The sequence below is a fragment of the Solea senegalensis genome, linkage group LG16 (genome assembly GCF_019176455.1).
Source record: "Solea senegalensis isolate Sse05_10M linkage group LG16, IFAPA_SoseM_1, whole genome shotgun sequence".
NCBI classification, from domain to species: Eukaryota; Metazoa; Chordata; class Actinopteri; order Pleuronectiformes; family Soleidae; genus Solea; species Solea senegalensis.
Window position 1 is genome coordinate 6,113,100 of NC_058036.1, and position 16,140 is coordinate 6,129,239.

The 16,140-nt window shown below is 41.0% G+C and overlaps 1 protein-coding gene across 1 annotated transcript; it reads left to right on the plus strand.

The window, feature by feature from the left end:
• The first annotated feature begins 945 nt into the window (after positions 1-945).
• LOC122783107 (adhesion G protein-coupled receptor A3-like) lies at positions 946-12,752 on the plus strand. Its single transcript, XM_044047753.1, has 6 exons — positions 946-986; positions 6,068-6,287; positions 7,092-7,241; positions 8,278-8,439; positions 8,581-8,814; positions 12,648-12,752. Exons 1-6 carry the CDS (start codon positions 946-948, stop codon positions 12,750-12,752), a joined length of 912 nt encoding a protein of 303 aa, XP_043903688.1.
• Positions 12,753-16,140: the final 3,388 nt, after the last annotated feature.

Here is a 16,140-nt window from a genome sequence, read left to right on the forward strand (position 1 = left end):
AAGAAAGTAAAGTACTGTGAAGAATGTTATTTGTCTTTAAAATGACAGGAAAGCTTCAAATATCACCAACACAAGTTACTTCAGGCTTAGTTTTTACAATCGAGAAAATTTTCATTTTAACAAAAAAAAAGTCGGTTTCCCCATGAATGAATGAAATCAACCAAACAGTTTGATGAAAATACAACTGTATTCTGGAGAAACATTCACAGTTTAGTGTGTTTAAGCTCTTTTTGTAATCTTCTTCCTTTCCTTTGCCTATCATATCTTTTTTCCAAAACATTTAAATATAAATAAAGGTGTCAGTGTAACAGTTGGCCTTTTGCAGCCTATTGCAGATTATTTCTGAACAGTAATAGAGGATAAAAAGTCTTTAACCCAACATAAGGGGAAATGAGATGGTGTCATTTTTGGATGTAAACTCCAAAAACTACATTTGCCTCCCTGCCACAGCCGTGGCACCTGTCATGTTAGATTTCATCCAACTCGGGTGTCGCATGCCGCGCTCCTCAACGCGCCCCCCCTACTGAGGCAGCGACAGGACAGCGGCGAGGACGAGGCGGTGCTGGTGGAAATAAACATGCAGCGAGCGAGAGGAGATGGAGGCGGATAAAGGGAGAGGGAGAGGCAAGCCAGTGTGTGTGAGGCAGCGATGGCGTCAGCGGGAACAAGGTGCAGAAAGATAATGATGGAGACAAAATGAGAAGCCGAGGAGAAACAGAGGAAACTGCGGAGTTTGTTTGAGAAAGAGAGAGAAAACAGAATCTGAGGGAGACGAGGGGAATTGGAAAATGTGAGGGCGGGAAATGGGAAACAAATAAAGAGAGAGGAAATGAGTGAAAATGGGAATGGATGAATTAGGAATGAGAGCAAATATAAAAGCCCTGAGCTCCCCCAGATTCATGTGCAGTACATTGGTAGATTGATGAGGTTTGACCAGGTGCAGGGATGAAGGAGGAGGAGGAGGAGGAGGAGAAAGCTGAGGTCTGGTGACTGTAGATGGGAGTGAATTCCCTCATGACAAGCACTGATTGTAGCTGCTCAAGTGTTAAGAGATTAAGAGTGAGTGCAGATTTGCAAAATCAGCAAAATAGTCAGTGTCACATTGTTTGGAAAAATAGACACAAAATGATAACATGCACACATTTATTGAGTCAGTGTGTTCTTCTCATATTTTTTATAATAAATATTCATTAAATAATAACTCAAATTAATTAAATAATACATATTAATAATTACTATAATGTGTTTTCTCTGGGACGACGGACGGAAATTAGCATTGTGCTAAATCTGGCACATTCGCTGCAATTGATTGAATGTTCGTTAATGTGCACGGTCCCATCCAAAAAAAAAACCCGACACAATGTAGCACATAAAAAAAAAAACACATGAAATTAAAAAATATTTTAAAAAAAAATCTGCTTCTATTACAAGTCAAATTACATATACATATACATATGCAATTTGAAATTTCGGTCAAATTAGATTTGCTTCTATTGAATTTAGACTGTGATGTTTTTGGTGCACACAAATGTGCACATTATCTGAGTGTGAAAGTGAAGGAAAGTCTTTGGGGTCAGTGAAGCAGTTTCCGCTACACTGAAATACAAAGAGAAGCAAATACTGTGACCACGTCGCTCCCATTCTGGCCTCTCTCCACTGGCTTCCTGTCAATTTTAGGATTCATTTGAAAATGCGCCTCTTTGTTTTTAAGTCCTTGAATTGGCACCTGAGTACACATCAGACCTCTTAGAGTTGTTTATTCCCTCTCGGGCACTGAGGTCTCCAGATCAGCTTCTCCTTGTCATTCCTAAAACAAGGCAAAAAAACCCAGAGGTGACCGAGCCTTCTAAAAAACGAATGAATGAGCTAATGAAAGCTAATGAATGAGCATGTCAAACTGGCCCCCACCCTGGAAACTTTTAAAACTCACCTTTACTCTTTGGCTTTTAACCCAGTATGTGTATGTATTTGTCTATATCTATTTCTATGTGCAGCACTTTGGCAACCATGTGTTTTTTAAATGTGCTATTTAAATGAATAATCAGGAATAGGCACATGGACTGTATTCCAAAGTGAATGTACTGTAGGTCATGTTCTAAAGAGTGAAGCCAATGTGGAAGTGTATGGAAGGTGTATATTCTTCTCTATCAGGGGCCGAGTCAACAGTTGTTGTTTTTTTTTTTGCATGAATTGAATCTGAATCGTAAAAAAAATACGGTTTTGTTTACAAAGCGCTTGATCAGAATGTGAGATTCAGCGTTCCTGGACACGTGGTCGCGCGCACGTAGAACACGTGTAATTATCTTGACACCTCGAGCACAATTAGTTGCACCACAAGTGGCTCCAGTGGGAAATGCTGCGTCTTTCCATTGAATTAAAAAAGGACGGCACCGATGTCAGGAAAGAGCCAGAGCTTTGAAACCAGGAACAGCACGTGTGTTTCCTCTTCTCCATATTGTCAGAGACCTCATAAAGAGAAGGCACCGAGCCTTTACATGGGCCTAATTAAAAACTACCAATGCCATGAATTCTCTTTGAACCGGTGCAGTCCCAGTGGACAGACTTCAGTGTCACACTTCCCTCTGTTCTTCTAGCCACTGTTTCCTTGTAATTTTCATCAAAATAATGATCATGGAACAGGCTTTGATTGTTTATGTATGTCATGGTTATATGTTAATTAATGCTTTTACGTAAGTTTTGGAACAGTGTCATCACGTGAGAACTATTGCTATTGGCGGTTTGTAGTTTTTAGCATTCTGGTATCGGCTCAGCTCGCGTGGAACCTTGCAGGTACAAACAAACCACCAGGTACCAGGTTTTATCCCTAATGGAAAAGCTGAAATAAAGTGAGTCTGAGTAGAGTCGAGCCAAGCCGAGCTAGAACTGTATAACAGAAATATGACTATTTTCCTTATAGGATACCTGAAACATTTAGTCAGCATCCGTTGACATTAATTTATGAGTAATTCATCTGAAACCAGGCCAGACTGAGGAAGCGCTTGCGTGTATACAGCAGCGTCGCAGGGACAGGAGGGAGCAAACTGCTGAAAAACTTGGTGGGTTTTTTTTTAGCAGTAGAACTCACTCCTGTAATGTTTCCTGGCCTCTTCTTTGTGTTTTCAGTCATCATCAAACTTGTCTGCATTGTGCTGTGTGTGCACAAAATGTCACCGGGCGACACAAGATCTAAAAACCGCGATAGTGAGGAGCACAGATAGAGTCGTGGAGAGCTGATAGACGACATTGTGCAAACTCATCTTACAGCGGTTTGAATGTTAACAGCTGTTTGTTTATATTTGGGAGTTACACACTGCAGCTTTAAGAGCAATCATTTTACACAGAAGCGGTTGGATTTGGGTGGTTTTTGGTGGAGGTTTGTACTCTCAGTGGCTCTCTAGTTTATTTATAAAATGATCAAACCTCCTGAACTCGCTTGGGTAACCTCATACTGATGCTACATTTTTGTTTCCACACTTCCATAAAAGGAGATAATGTTTGTAAATGAAGTCTGAGACGTTTAATGTTTCCCACGGCCTGGAAGGTGACACATTTAACGGATCGCTCAGGGAGAAAATAAGCTGTGAATTATGTGAATTGGGTGAAATGACATCGTTCTGTGTTGTCTTCACTGTGATGAATTAAGAACACATTTACTGGATGAAATGTCCTTTTTTGAAATACTTTCAATGCTTTCCGGGCAATATATCAATATTTGAGCTATATCGTGACATGAGAAAAGATAATGTCTTTGTTTTTGAATATCGTTATATTGTGATGACTTTTACTGGTTTTAAAGGCTGTTTAATTGGTAATCATCACATTTATTATGACCATATTTTAGGTGTTTCTAAATATCCTTCATTTAACATCAAAAAGCCAATGAAATAAACCAGACAATTCAGAGCCATTTCTCCTTATTATGAGATACATTTCTCCTTATAACGTGATCTGTATCTCGTTTACAACAAGCTCAGTTTTCACTTTACATTCGGCACGTTGACTGATTTTCACGGAACGCTTTGCCAAACTGCCGAGCGACAAAGTGACTCGTACTTCGTGATACATTAACAATGTGAATTTTGCATTGTTTTCCAACTTTTCTAATCGTACGTTGCTTGTTAAAGTGATTATAATGGCAAAAAAGATCTCGTTGTAATGAGAAAAACAGGAATATTTTGTTATGATGTGAAAACTGTCTCGTAACGATTACGTTTCTTTCTCCCCTGTTGCTGCTCTGCGCGTCTGTGTAGATTTAAATGAAAGAAAAGTTTAGCGTTATTTTCCTTTCTGATCACCGAAGATTACAAACTGCAATTTCGGTATAACATCAACTTCAAAGTGCGCAGAAATGCAGGCATCTCTCACTTAACGGCACTTTCTCTTCCACCTTCATCATTCACGTTTGTTCCTGTCCTCTGGGATATTTAAAAACGGAGTTGTTTTGCTTTTTTTTTTCATCTCTGCGCTCATGAGAATCTGTTCTTTGATGTTTTGACATCCTCAAAATGACTCCAATTCCTTTTGCCACTATGATACCAGAAGATTTCTAGCAAAATACATTTTTTTTTTTTAGGAATAAATGAAATTCAACAGAAATATGTCCAGCCACAAAATGTACTGTGTGAAATGTCAACGTAACCAAAGCGATCGCTCTCTGCCGTCATTGCTCCACATTGTGCTGATTAATTTTTGTTACACAAATCTGCCACACCTTCCTCACACCTGCCTCATTACCCATCATTTAAACATTATACTTGTGTGTAATGTCCGCTTTATAGCAGACGGTTAACAAAAAGGTTCATAGTAAAAGAAGAACTGATCTCCTCTCCCTTCAACATGCCTGTTTTTCCTCTGACATCCCCGACTCCATGACCACACAGTCACATCCTCCACCTCTCCTCTCCTCCCCTGTGGATGTGCTTTTATTCTGTACACTCCTTTCCAGCAGCTGCTCTTTACAGCCTACTTTCAGTGCAGTGAGAACAGAGGCTTTGTTTCTGCTGGAGCACTGCAGTAATGGGCTGGAACATGAGCCAACTTTTTTGTCTGGAGCAAAATTAATGCCATTTATTACTAAGTAGCTGCTGCTGCTGCCGCCATTGCAAGATGTGGATGTAGAGAAAAGGGGGTAAAAGGGTAAAAATGTCATTACATCCACGAAAAGATTCCGACGCTGCCTTAAGATGAAAATTGCGACTAAGTTCCACCATGTTTCTCCCTGATTGTGACCAGCATTGTCAAGACAACAAAACCCGGAGGCCTGACTTTTTACACTAAAATGAGCTTTGTTTTATTGAAACACCAACAGACCATACCTTAAAATTAACATTTAAAACTGGCCCCTATCACAGGTTGGTCAATAGTTGATGCCATTATTGAGAAAGTCTAATTTCTTGCTTCAGAGGAGACTTCTCTGAACTTTAAAATGGCCATAGAAACAACATTTGCAGTTACTACTTGAGGCTGATTACCCCCACCCACCCCCTTAGAAGGATTGCGTTTCTCCTTTTTAAATACACATGAATCCTCAATTTGTGGTGAACAATACAGGGACACACATTTGACTTGAGTGCTGCACATCCATAGAGCCGTGGGACTCGCCAGGAAGATTTAAAAGCAAATGGTCAACACCAAAACACCAGATGTCATGGTATCCAGAATTTTAAGCTCCACACATGATGCCTCTTAGTTGTTATCCAAAATAATCTTGATGAAATAAGTTTAGTTCTGGCTCCTGCATAACAACTGAAGACATACTGTATTTGCAAAATTGGTATAGTGCCCTTTTTTGTTCTTTTTTTTCTTCAGACAATAACATTTATTCATGAGGTTTCTAAATAAAGCAAAGGCCGTCAGAAATCCTTAATAACACAACACATCATTTTACAATCGAGTGTCAGAATCTGGCAGTCATCTGCAGGAATAATCAGAGCAAGCTGTAAATCAAATATGCAAATGAATAATCTGGTAGGCACAGGGAGTATGAAATTGCCATCTGGTGCAGCGAGTGTACATTCTTCAGTTCACATCACTCCTCCTGATAATTTGGAGATATCTGCTGTGGCAGGTGGCCGAAGACTCTAGCAGGGATCCTGGCCTTCCTGCCCTGTGCTCCCGCTACCTTTGGCTCGGCCCCCCACCCCTCTGGCAACGCTCCTGGCCCCTCGAGCCAGAGGGAGAAGAAGGCGTGGAGGCGCTGCGACCGGGCTGGACGGTGGGCGGAGGAGGACTACACCCAGTGCCCGTATGCCAGTGAGCTAACTCGGGTGCTGCATGAGCTCAACCTGGTATTTACTATTATTGTTATTTTCATTCAGTCAGTTGTGATCATAGTTTATGGTGAGGCTGTACTTGCTTCTTCTATGAAGTTGTAATAACTTCATAGATTACTGAAACCAACGTCTCTATTGAGGAGTTTGTTTGTATGACCTTGTTCACGTCTGATATTAAAATCAGTCCTGAATGGGTCATTGCATACGTAAACCACATTCAGATGTGGTTTTGGGACACGTGGCCATATTTCAGAACATGCATGAAAGGAATCCAGTCTCAGGATGGATCAGAACCTGCATACTCTAACCCACTGCTGTTTTACAGTAATATTCAGTCTTATCAGCACCAAAATATTAACACTGATAAACATGTGATTCCTTTTTCTTCTAATGGTTATGGTCCTGTTTCATTTAATAGTAGCATTGATTTATTCAAGCTGCTCCTGACACTTTTCTCCGACTCTTCAAAAACATAAATGCGTTCCTCAAACAGACATGATGTCCGCGTGTGTTTGAACACAACAGATTTGATCTCGCGGTCACAGGAGTCACATCCAGGAATGCGTGTTAATGTCATGTGTGAACAGTCGCACAGCTGTCGCCAAGGTGTCCGGTCTGAAAAGGGGCCAACATGTACGCGCTTGTGAACACAATTCCACGCGTTGACAAGCTTACTCCTGTAATTACTGCACCACGTCAACCTCACAAAAGACACACGTGGCGTTTGTCATCTATCGTCCTGTCAAAGCAGTTTTATGTCGTGCTGAATTGTAATTGTTGTGTATTTATTTATTTTTTCTCTTTTTAAATCAATTCCAGATTACAATAAACACCACCAATGCTCAGCCGTTAGGCCAGCAGTTGGTGGCTTTCACCAGTAGGGCGGCACACTTCACTGACGTCATGGACGTCATCTTTGTCACACACCTGGTGGAGAGACTGACGAGGCTGGTGGAGAAACGCAGAGATGTAAGAGTGAATATGAAGAGATGCATGAGTTGACACTGTAATATAGTAGCTGGGACTATGAAGTGCAACGATCTATTGTGACTCCTCCCATTTAATGAAGAACCACTTACAGCACTTACTACTCCAATTTTCAGAAGTCATACATTATGCTTGATCAGTTTTGTTTTTTCAAGAAAAGTGTGGACTGGCTTGCCAACAATTATCTGAGACAGATTCCATCACAATCCTCTTGGAATTTATTTATTTGTCATTGATTTTATTCTGTGTTTTTGATTGTATAACTTTGCTATTTGTGTCTTTATGTGATGCTGCCTATCTTGGGCAGATCTCCCTTTGAAAATAGGTTTTTAATCTCAATAGGATTTCCCTGATTAAATAAAGGCTGATAAATAAATAAATCCGGGCAAGCAGACAAGGACACCTTAGAGACAGACGGATGCCCCAAAAGACACGGCAACATGCTGTCGTTTTGGCTTCAGTGCTTCAATCGAGTCCAGGCCGCTTTACTTTTCAACTCATAAGATTTACCTTTACCTTCAGTGAATTTCTCCTCCCATAAGCTAGGACCAACCGGGGGTCTTTATTTAATGCTGAAGGTCAGGTTGTGTGAGGCAAAGGGTGTTGAGCTTTAGTCGGTGCACAGAATCATTATTAGCGCTCACTTGTCCAATTTATTCATCACAGGTCACTCAGGGGGAGATGTTATTTTACCTTTAGATTCATCATTACAGTCACAACGCTGAGGAGACCACTCGCATTCATGCCACAAAGCACAGTCAAATGAAGCGACAATGAAAAGTACAGTATGTAAACAGCTAACTGCCATCTCAAGGAAGCAATTACACCCCATCGGAGCTGCTAATCTAAATTAAATCTCTGTATAATGAATTAAGCCACCACTGCATAAATGTGCCTATTGTTGTGGATATGATTGGTGTGCGTGATGAGTTGTGTGTGCGTTTGTGTGCGTGCTTGTGTGAGTTTATGGGGTTTTTGTTTGTGTAATTTTTGAATATGTCTCCTTGTGTTTCCGCAGCTGGGGGACTACATCTCAGACATTGCCAGTAACATGATGCTAGTAGAGGAGCACATTCTCTGGATGGCCCAGAATGAAGCGCGAGCATGCACTCGGATCGTCCAGTGTGTGGAGCGCATCGCTGACCTGGCACTGACGACAGATAATCAGGTCATCTCTAAGGTATAAATGGGCTATATAAAGAATACATTGCTTCTTTTTCTTTGTTATTTCTCTCTTCTCTTGAGACAAAAAAATTTGCTAAAAATTATTTTCCACCACCCACCAACACTCGCACGCTTATTCTTGTCTTCCCTCCTTTAGGTGTCTCCTAACATAGCTCTGGAAGCCTTTCTGATCAGCCCATCGAACTTTCTTGGGCTCTCCTGCACGGCGCTCCAGCGGCCCTCTCCATTCGCCCCCGCCCCTCTCTCTGACGGCCACTCCCACTCCGACAAGGGCGCACACAGAGAGCGGGATGCCATTGGAGAGTCACTGCTCAACTTCAAGTGTCACACAGTCAACAACAGCACCTCACCGGCGAGTCGTCTCACCAAGGTAAGGCGCAAGTTAATAAATGGTGTGAAACATATTCACTCACATCTGTTCACTGGATCTTTTCCTGAATCTTGCCTCTACATTTGTATTTTTTGATCGGTATGAACAGTATGGAAAACAAATCACATGGGAATGAAATAATATGACTTACATCTTGTACAGTAGCTTGTAGGCACGATAACATTCATTCTCCAGCATGAAACAGTGGAAGCACACCAGAGGGATTATCACCTGCCCTTCTAGCTGTTGTCGCCTATTTGTCCTGGCAAGATGACACCTTGTTTGTGTTGTCAGCGTGCCATTGATCAGCTGCTGATATGTGGGGCTGTAATAGGGCCGGGGTCTGCAAATAGGATTGTAATTTGGGAGTCATTGAATGTGGGCCACTCCCCTGTGATAGATTAGATGGCCTTGAACACTCGTCACTTTAAATCAGCTGCAGCTCCGTGGCTCCAGCTGCGGCCACCATGCTTGACAAATATCACATAAACAGATTTGAGGCAAACCTCTGCAGGCAAAACACTTGTCTCTCCTCGCGCCAATGTGCACGCTTGTGTGTATCGGTGTGTGTGTGTGTGTGTGTGCGCGTGTTTACTTCGCAGTCCGCATGCTTATTTCATATCCTTCATCTTCTCCCGTGAGATGGTGTCAAGGCGCTGTGGTTTGTTTGGAATAATATATTTTAGTTCTAGCTTCAGGCTATGTGTAAGATGAGCAAAGTCAGCGATACCACTACCAAATGCACCTTATCAAATTAGGTGCAACATTAATTTAGGTTAACAGGAACATGTCTGAGCCCGCGTTTTGTCGTTCTGACAGGGTTCATTTCACAGTGACGTTAAGACCAGAAAACTCAGTTGATTTCTTTGTGCTGAAGCTGGCTTGTTGGGCACAACCCCACGGGCTTCTCTTCATGTCTTGGCATTCTATCTTTGAGCAGCATATCTGAGAATGTGACTCCCAGTTTTATTTTCACAAAGTCCAAATGTGTGAGGATTTGTTGACATGTGAGGTACTCCAACGCTCCCCACCATTGCCTCATGTCAAGTGTCTGTGCTTGCAAAATATTGCCTGGGGGTCTTTTGTCATGAAATGTGTGGCCCAAAGTGTGTTTGTCCAATAATTCTGGCGTGTCAGTGTGCTGGTGACACAGACCTTCTTCTAAATGTACTCAAACCAGCAATTGCCATGCTGACTGAAGGGATAACTTGCATTTGGGAACAGTAAAATTCATTTTGGTTATGGATGGTGTCTTATATAGTCGGATTTGGTGTCTGGGTCCGAGTTGATAAGATATGGAACTTTGTTAAAGTGTGTTAAGTAAATGTAGAGTTTCTCCTCTTCACACATTTAATAATAGTGGTGATATAGAGGTGTCTCTGGCTCGACACTGGACGTATGTGTCCCGAATATGTGTCTCACCTTTGATGCAAAAGCACACAGAAGAATTCCTAATGCTGAGGAGATTAAATACAGAAGAAAACGTTGCTTCTCTATGTGTTAGTTAAACGAGTGGTTTGGTACCAGAGCGTCTAGATTCATATTCTGTACAAGCACTGAAAACTGTGACGTTCACCCGCTGTGATCCCCAGTAGCGCGCGCATGTGTGTGTGTAATATTTAAACACTCAACGACTTTTTTAATAATTCAACTTCTGCACGGTGGTTACTAATACATTTTCTGTGGGGTGGCAGTCAGGAGAAATATTTTTCATCGCTCCACACGCACTTTATGCTCTTAGTCTGAGGCTAAAAATACTCTCTCTTGTTTTCATGAGAACCAACCAATTAACAAATAGCCGGGTCGTGGATAAATATCAAATAATGCTTTGCCATGTGAAAAGGGAGCATTAGGCAGAAATGAAAACAGGCCACTTTAAGCATCTGTTTAGAATGCATCTAATCATTTTACTTAAATTGAGGACTTGCTGCTCAGCTTAACCTGCCAGTGCCACTTTAACCAGCTCAATGAGCTATTTACTGTAGTGAAGTGAGTAAATTATATTATACAAATAATAATCCTATATCATGCAGCTGTCAGCGGTTTTTTCTTTTTTTTTTTAATGCAAGAGGACAAAAATGGTCAGGAATGAAAAAAAGCTGCCACAAGGGATTCACATTTTGTAATAATCAGATGTGGGGAATCACATCACCTATCCACAGTGGATGGTTAGCATTCTCTTATTTTGAACTTTATATGCAATGATCTAGTCTGTAAATACTTCTTCTTAAATCATTTTTTACCATTCGATGAACGCTTGCCCCTTTTTGAATAAATTTTTTAGGTAACCACCTCCGTCCTGACTGCATCAGATTTATCACCAGTACGAGGCAGAGCCATCATGACTTAAAACGGTCTTAAAAAGAAATCACGATAGTAGTGAGGCTGCTGCACGCTGAAGGCTGTAGTCATCCCCCGTTAAGTAAATCTTGATTTATCAAGGCACGTTGACTAAGAACATCACATAAATGAAGTGCCCGTTTTATAGCTTCAGTCTGGGGAAGTGGCTGTAGGTGGGGACCGTTACATATGTTCTATTTCAATCAGTACTCCCTTGATTATTACCATAACCAAGACACTATATTGTATAATTGTCATTTTAAAGGACTACCTGTTAGCGTAACTGTTAGCAAAGATGGCGGACACCGTTTACATTCTGGGAATGAAGTCGCGTCCCCCTACGAGTGAGTCTAAAAAGTAGCGTTGCAGTTTTAAGGCTCGGACCAAGTGTCAAAGAAAATGATAGATATTTCTTGACTCAGGGGAAACTGAAGTTTTTTTCAAAAATACTACCCCTCGGTGTATGTGCATCGGTGGCCTGTGCTTATATGTTGGCATTTTATTCAGCAGGTGCAGCCAGATTTTGGCTATATTAGGCTCATTTAAAAAGAATATATAGAATTGTAGCACTATTTCCACCTCATTCAGTGTTTCCTCCCTGGATGATTCACACTCATGCACCCACGAGCTGCCCAGTTTCCGCTGCTCCTGCTGCTCTGGAGCAGATGTGGCTCGAGGAGCAGCTCTCGGCTCGAGAGCATTTCGACGGTAATTGTTGAGGGGAAACAATGTGAATACAATAGCCTACAAAATAGCAGTGAGATGTTCAAGCTCTAATCACCCCCACAATATCATTTTGCAATTCCTACACTGTGTCTCTTGCTGCCTTTTCACAGGGTGTGCGGAGACGACTTCACCGAATACTGCTCATCTTAAAGATGTCTCATAGGTCCAATACTTACCAATTAACAATTTTATTAACTTTATAACACTTTAAGAAACTATTAAAACACTGCCATGTGCACACAAACCAACACATTTCAAGTTGGTAGCTTGATTTTATTCCGAGCTTTTGTGGCCACTAATAAGTACACAGGATGTCATTTAAAATGTTCCTGTTCGTATGTATTTCCATCTTTTGTCATGTTCTTTATATAATCTACAGATATTCTAACCACTCGCATTATGTGGAACTTGAATATAAGGTGTAGTTTGGTGAGACATACTGACACATAGTGACACCATTTCAACAAGGATGACACATTCAAAGACGACCTTAAAGAGCTTCTAGTGGATTTATTTGACTTGTGTGTGTGTGTGTGTGTGTGTGTGTGTGTGTGTGTGTGTGTGTGTGTCCAAAAGAACAATCAAAGGCATGCAAATGGATCTGGTGGTTTCTGCCCCCACTTTCATGTGACCGTTTGACAGAGAGAGAGAGAGAGTCACGACTAGACTCACACAGAAATCCTCCAAAATGAATTTCTCTTCACTTGTAGTGCAGAGAGCCTGAAGACAGACTTGTTGACAATGTGTATGGATGTGTTTTTGAGCAGGATTCTTGCTCTGCTCACTCGAAGGACCGATTGTCTCTCACAAAAAGTGAAGGTGGACGGGTGAACGCGGCAGAGTTGCCTCAGTATGACACTGAAGCATTTTAAAAAAAATGAAACGGAAAACAGCAAAGGATGGGGCTGTTTGAAAATGTGAACTTAAGGGTGGTCGATATGGACAAAAACATGAATATAAATGAATGAATTTTCACTCAAACAGTCCCATAGAGTCATGACTATTTATTCACATATAAAGCAGTCAGTGTTGGCAAGCAGCTGGTTGCTCCTCAGTGGTTATAGAACCTGTAACAGTTTGTCCAGTTTAGTACAGACATTCCTTATGTGCAGTTTGTTCAGACTTTGAAGGCCACTCGTCTTCCATTTTGTACCAAGCTTATATCATGGAGGATGTCTGCTTAAAATGTATGTGTGATAACTTTATAACATCATGTTGACACCACCATCTTCTGGTGACTCTGCTCAAGTTTTTCCCAGGAGATGCAGATCTGTGTTTTTTGCCATATGTGAACAACAGAAGCCTTCTTTTTTTTTGTTTGTGTATTGCCTAATATGTGACTTCAAATTGGCTTCTAAAGCCCTGGGCCTTATATAATCCTTATTTTTGAATTTAAGTTGTTGCTATGACGATAAGCAAACCACAGCTTATTCAGATGTGACAAATCTCATAATTCTGGTTCTCACCAAGCTAGTGTTAAGTAAATCAACAAGTGTTTCAAAAGATGTGCTAAATCAGAACTGATGATAATATAGACGCAGTACAAATCCAGAAAGGGAAAAAATAATAGTATGAGCAGCAATCCTGAGCTGAGACTGACAGCCTGTTTTGTGAAAGTGTCCATCTTTTTCCCACCAGGAGTGTGAACTGTGCAAAATAAAAACACATGGTATTTCAGAAGCTTATAATACACACTGTGTGTACACACACACACACACACACACACACTCCAATATGAGTCATCAGACAGGCTGTCTAACGCTGCTCAGTTTAACAGCACACTGTGGGGACTGCATTACACACACACACACACACACACAGCACCACAGCTTGTTATTGCAGCGAGTTAGTGCAAAAATACAAACAGGCGTGAGCTGGGAAAAAGTTAAACGTACAGTCAATAATAACGGTATTTCAAACCATTCTACCGAGTAAATTTCATATCAGTTTATTGTAGAAGGTACCAGTTTCATATGAACAAGAACAGCGGCGCACAAACCCTTTGAAAGGCGACTTCATAAGTGATTAATAGGATACCTCTTAAAAATGTCCCCCATAAACTTCTCCGCGTCCCTCCATCCTCGCGTAAGTGGCTGAGTGATCTGCTCTCGGTCTCACCCTGGCAGAAGCTCTGGACCATTTAGAGCCATTTTGAGTCCAACTGGACCAAGACACACAGCATATGGTCCTGCCGTGCCGACACCTTGCCAAAGTGTGGCATAATAAAAAAACACAGCTTTACAACATCAGTGTGTTGCATAATTCACTCTGGCGCTAAAGTTTACACCTGCTGATTGATTTTGTGTATTTCGTCATATAAATAGTGATTGTTAATGAGGGAGACCCGAAAGGAAAGTGAACATTTATAATTAATTACTGCACAACGGTGTTCCTGTTAGACTTCGCTGTAGATGCCTATATTACCATGAGCACGCAGATGAAAGGCACATCAGCATAATTTCAGATGATTTGTTATTTTAAATAAAAGGTCGGCCTTCAGTAAGCCAAAATGTCTACAATAAAATGAAAGAAAGTAATATAGATATAAATAGATTAGCAGTGGCGAGTTTGCATATTTCCCCATGTGTAAATTACCGTAATAACCACAATGTTGGCTTTCACGTGTCTCAACAGTCAGAAACCGTTGGATTTTTTCCGATAGCTTATACCATTACGTAATTACGGTAATGCAAAGGATGAAGTGGTAGAAAACGAATGTTCTAATGATGCTAAATGAAACTTAGTGCAGGTGCCACAGGAAAAGTCAGGGGATCACCATAGGACTTAGCCCCAAAGTCCCATGACATCTAAAGCAAACTTCATGGCAATCCATCCTATAGTTGAGTTTCTGGTCCAAATGTGGTGGACTGACCAACTGTCCGCCTCATATCTATACCGTTATCCAAGAATATACTGTATATGCACCTCCCAAGAAACAAAAATAGCTGTTGAGTCATGACAATAAAGCAGAGAGAAATATCGGGTGCATGTCTCATTAAAATTAAATTGGAAGGAACTGCATTGTGTGAACGTCTATTTTTATTCCCCATCCATAGAGTCATGGCATAAAAACCTGACTTATCCATTGACCTCATAGATTCTCCTTCTGTGGCTATACAGGAAGACGGATAAAGAAAAAAAAAAGTGAGAAGAATCAATTTTACCCAATTGAATTCTGCGATCATGTCGCCATGTGTTTCTCACCCACATGTATTACAACCATGCACAGATATAAAAATAAACACCCACACACCTCTTTTCTATAGTCACTGAAATGTCTGCCTAGTTGGTAAGGATACATTAGAATTAAAAAAGATAATCCGTATGACCACCACCCTTTTGTATATTTTTGAAGAAATTCTGGTAGATATAGGACAAGATTAAATAAGACAGACTTGTTTTTTTCTGAATGCTTGAGCTGGAAATGATTACTTCATGTTGGACTTCCCATGGATTTTGTGAAGGCAATGCAGCATACACAACAGACAAGAAAAGCAAAAGCAAAATCAGATCTAGATGTTTCTTCTACTTTCTTGACCACCAATGCTTGGGGACCACTTCATCAACTGGCTGAAAACTCATTGACACATCAGTCACCTACATGACATTCGTCCCTTGAACATGACAAATAGGTTAATGGCTACATTTTCCTCCATCAACAAAAACATGGCTGACTGCCTCACACCCCAAAAATAATCTGCAATTAAAATGAATGAAGGTTTTCGGCGTCTCGGCGGATTAATGTGGTTCTGATCCGCTGACCTTTAGTTGGTGTCACACCATCCGAAAACCACTTAGTTACTTAGTTTGGAACAGATTCTGAAATTACCCCCTAAATTACCCAAACATATGGCATCTTGTCCTATTTTCCATGTCAGCGGGTATTAACCTTGAATTGAACTGCAGATATGGTTCAACAAGGCTGACTGTTTGGGACAAAATAAACCACTTCAGATCCCCCATATTCCTTGTCATTGACAGGTAATTAGTGGAGGCCTTTAGGCTCCATGGGCAAAGTATTCCCACCTCCCTCTCTCCTCAGATTGCCAGCTCCACAGTACACTGCCTTTTAATTACAATCACCCATCTTTGCATGGTGTGTGTGTGTCTTTTGTCTCGTTTTTTGTTTTTCATGTGAATGTGGTTGATGTTTGTGAGATGTTTGTGTTTGATGCGTCTGTGTGGGTACATGCACAAGCTGCCCTCAAGGTTAAGGACTATATCTGGGGACACTGGTGTGGCAGAACAGAGCCAGGGGCT

Excerpts from the sequence above, each read along its gene's own strand:
- LOC122783107 (XM_044047753.1), top strand. The coding sequence starts at position 946 with ATGAAGGAGGAGGAGGAGGAGGAGGAGAAAGCTGAGGTCTG. Across the intron at positions 987-6,067 it reads GAGGAGAAAGCTGAGGTCTG|GTGGCCGAAGACTCTAGCAG; the intron begins GTGACTGTAGAT and ends CTGCTGTGGCAG. Across the intron at positions 6,288-7,091 it reads TGCTGCATGAGCTCAACCTG|ATTACAATAAACACCACCAA; the intron begins GTATTTACTATT and ends AATCAATTCCAG.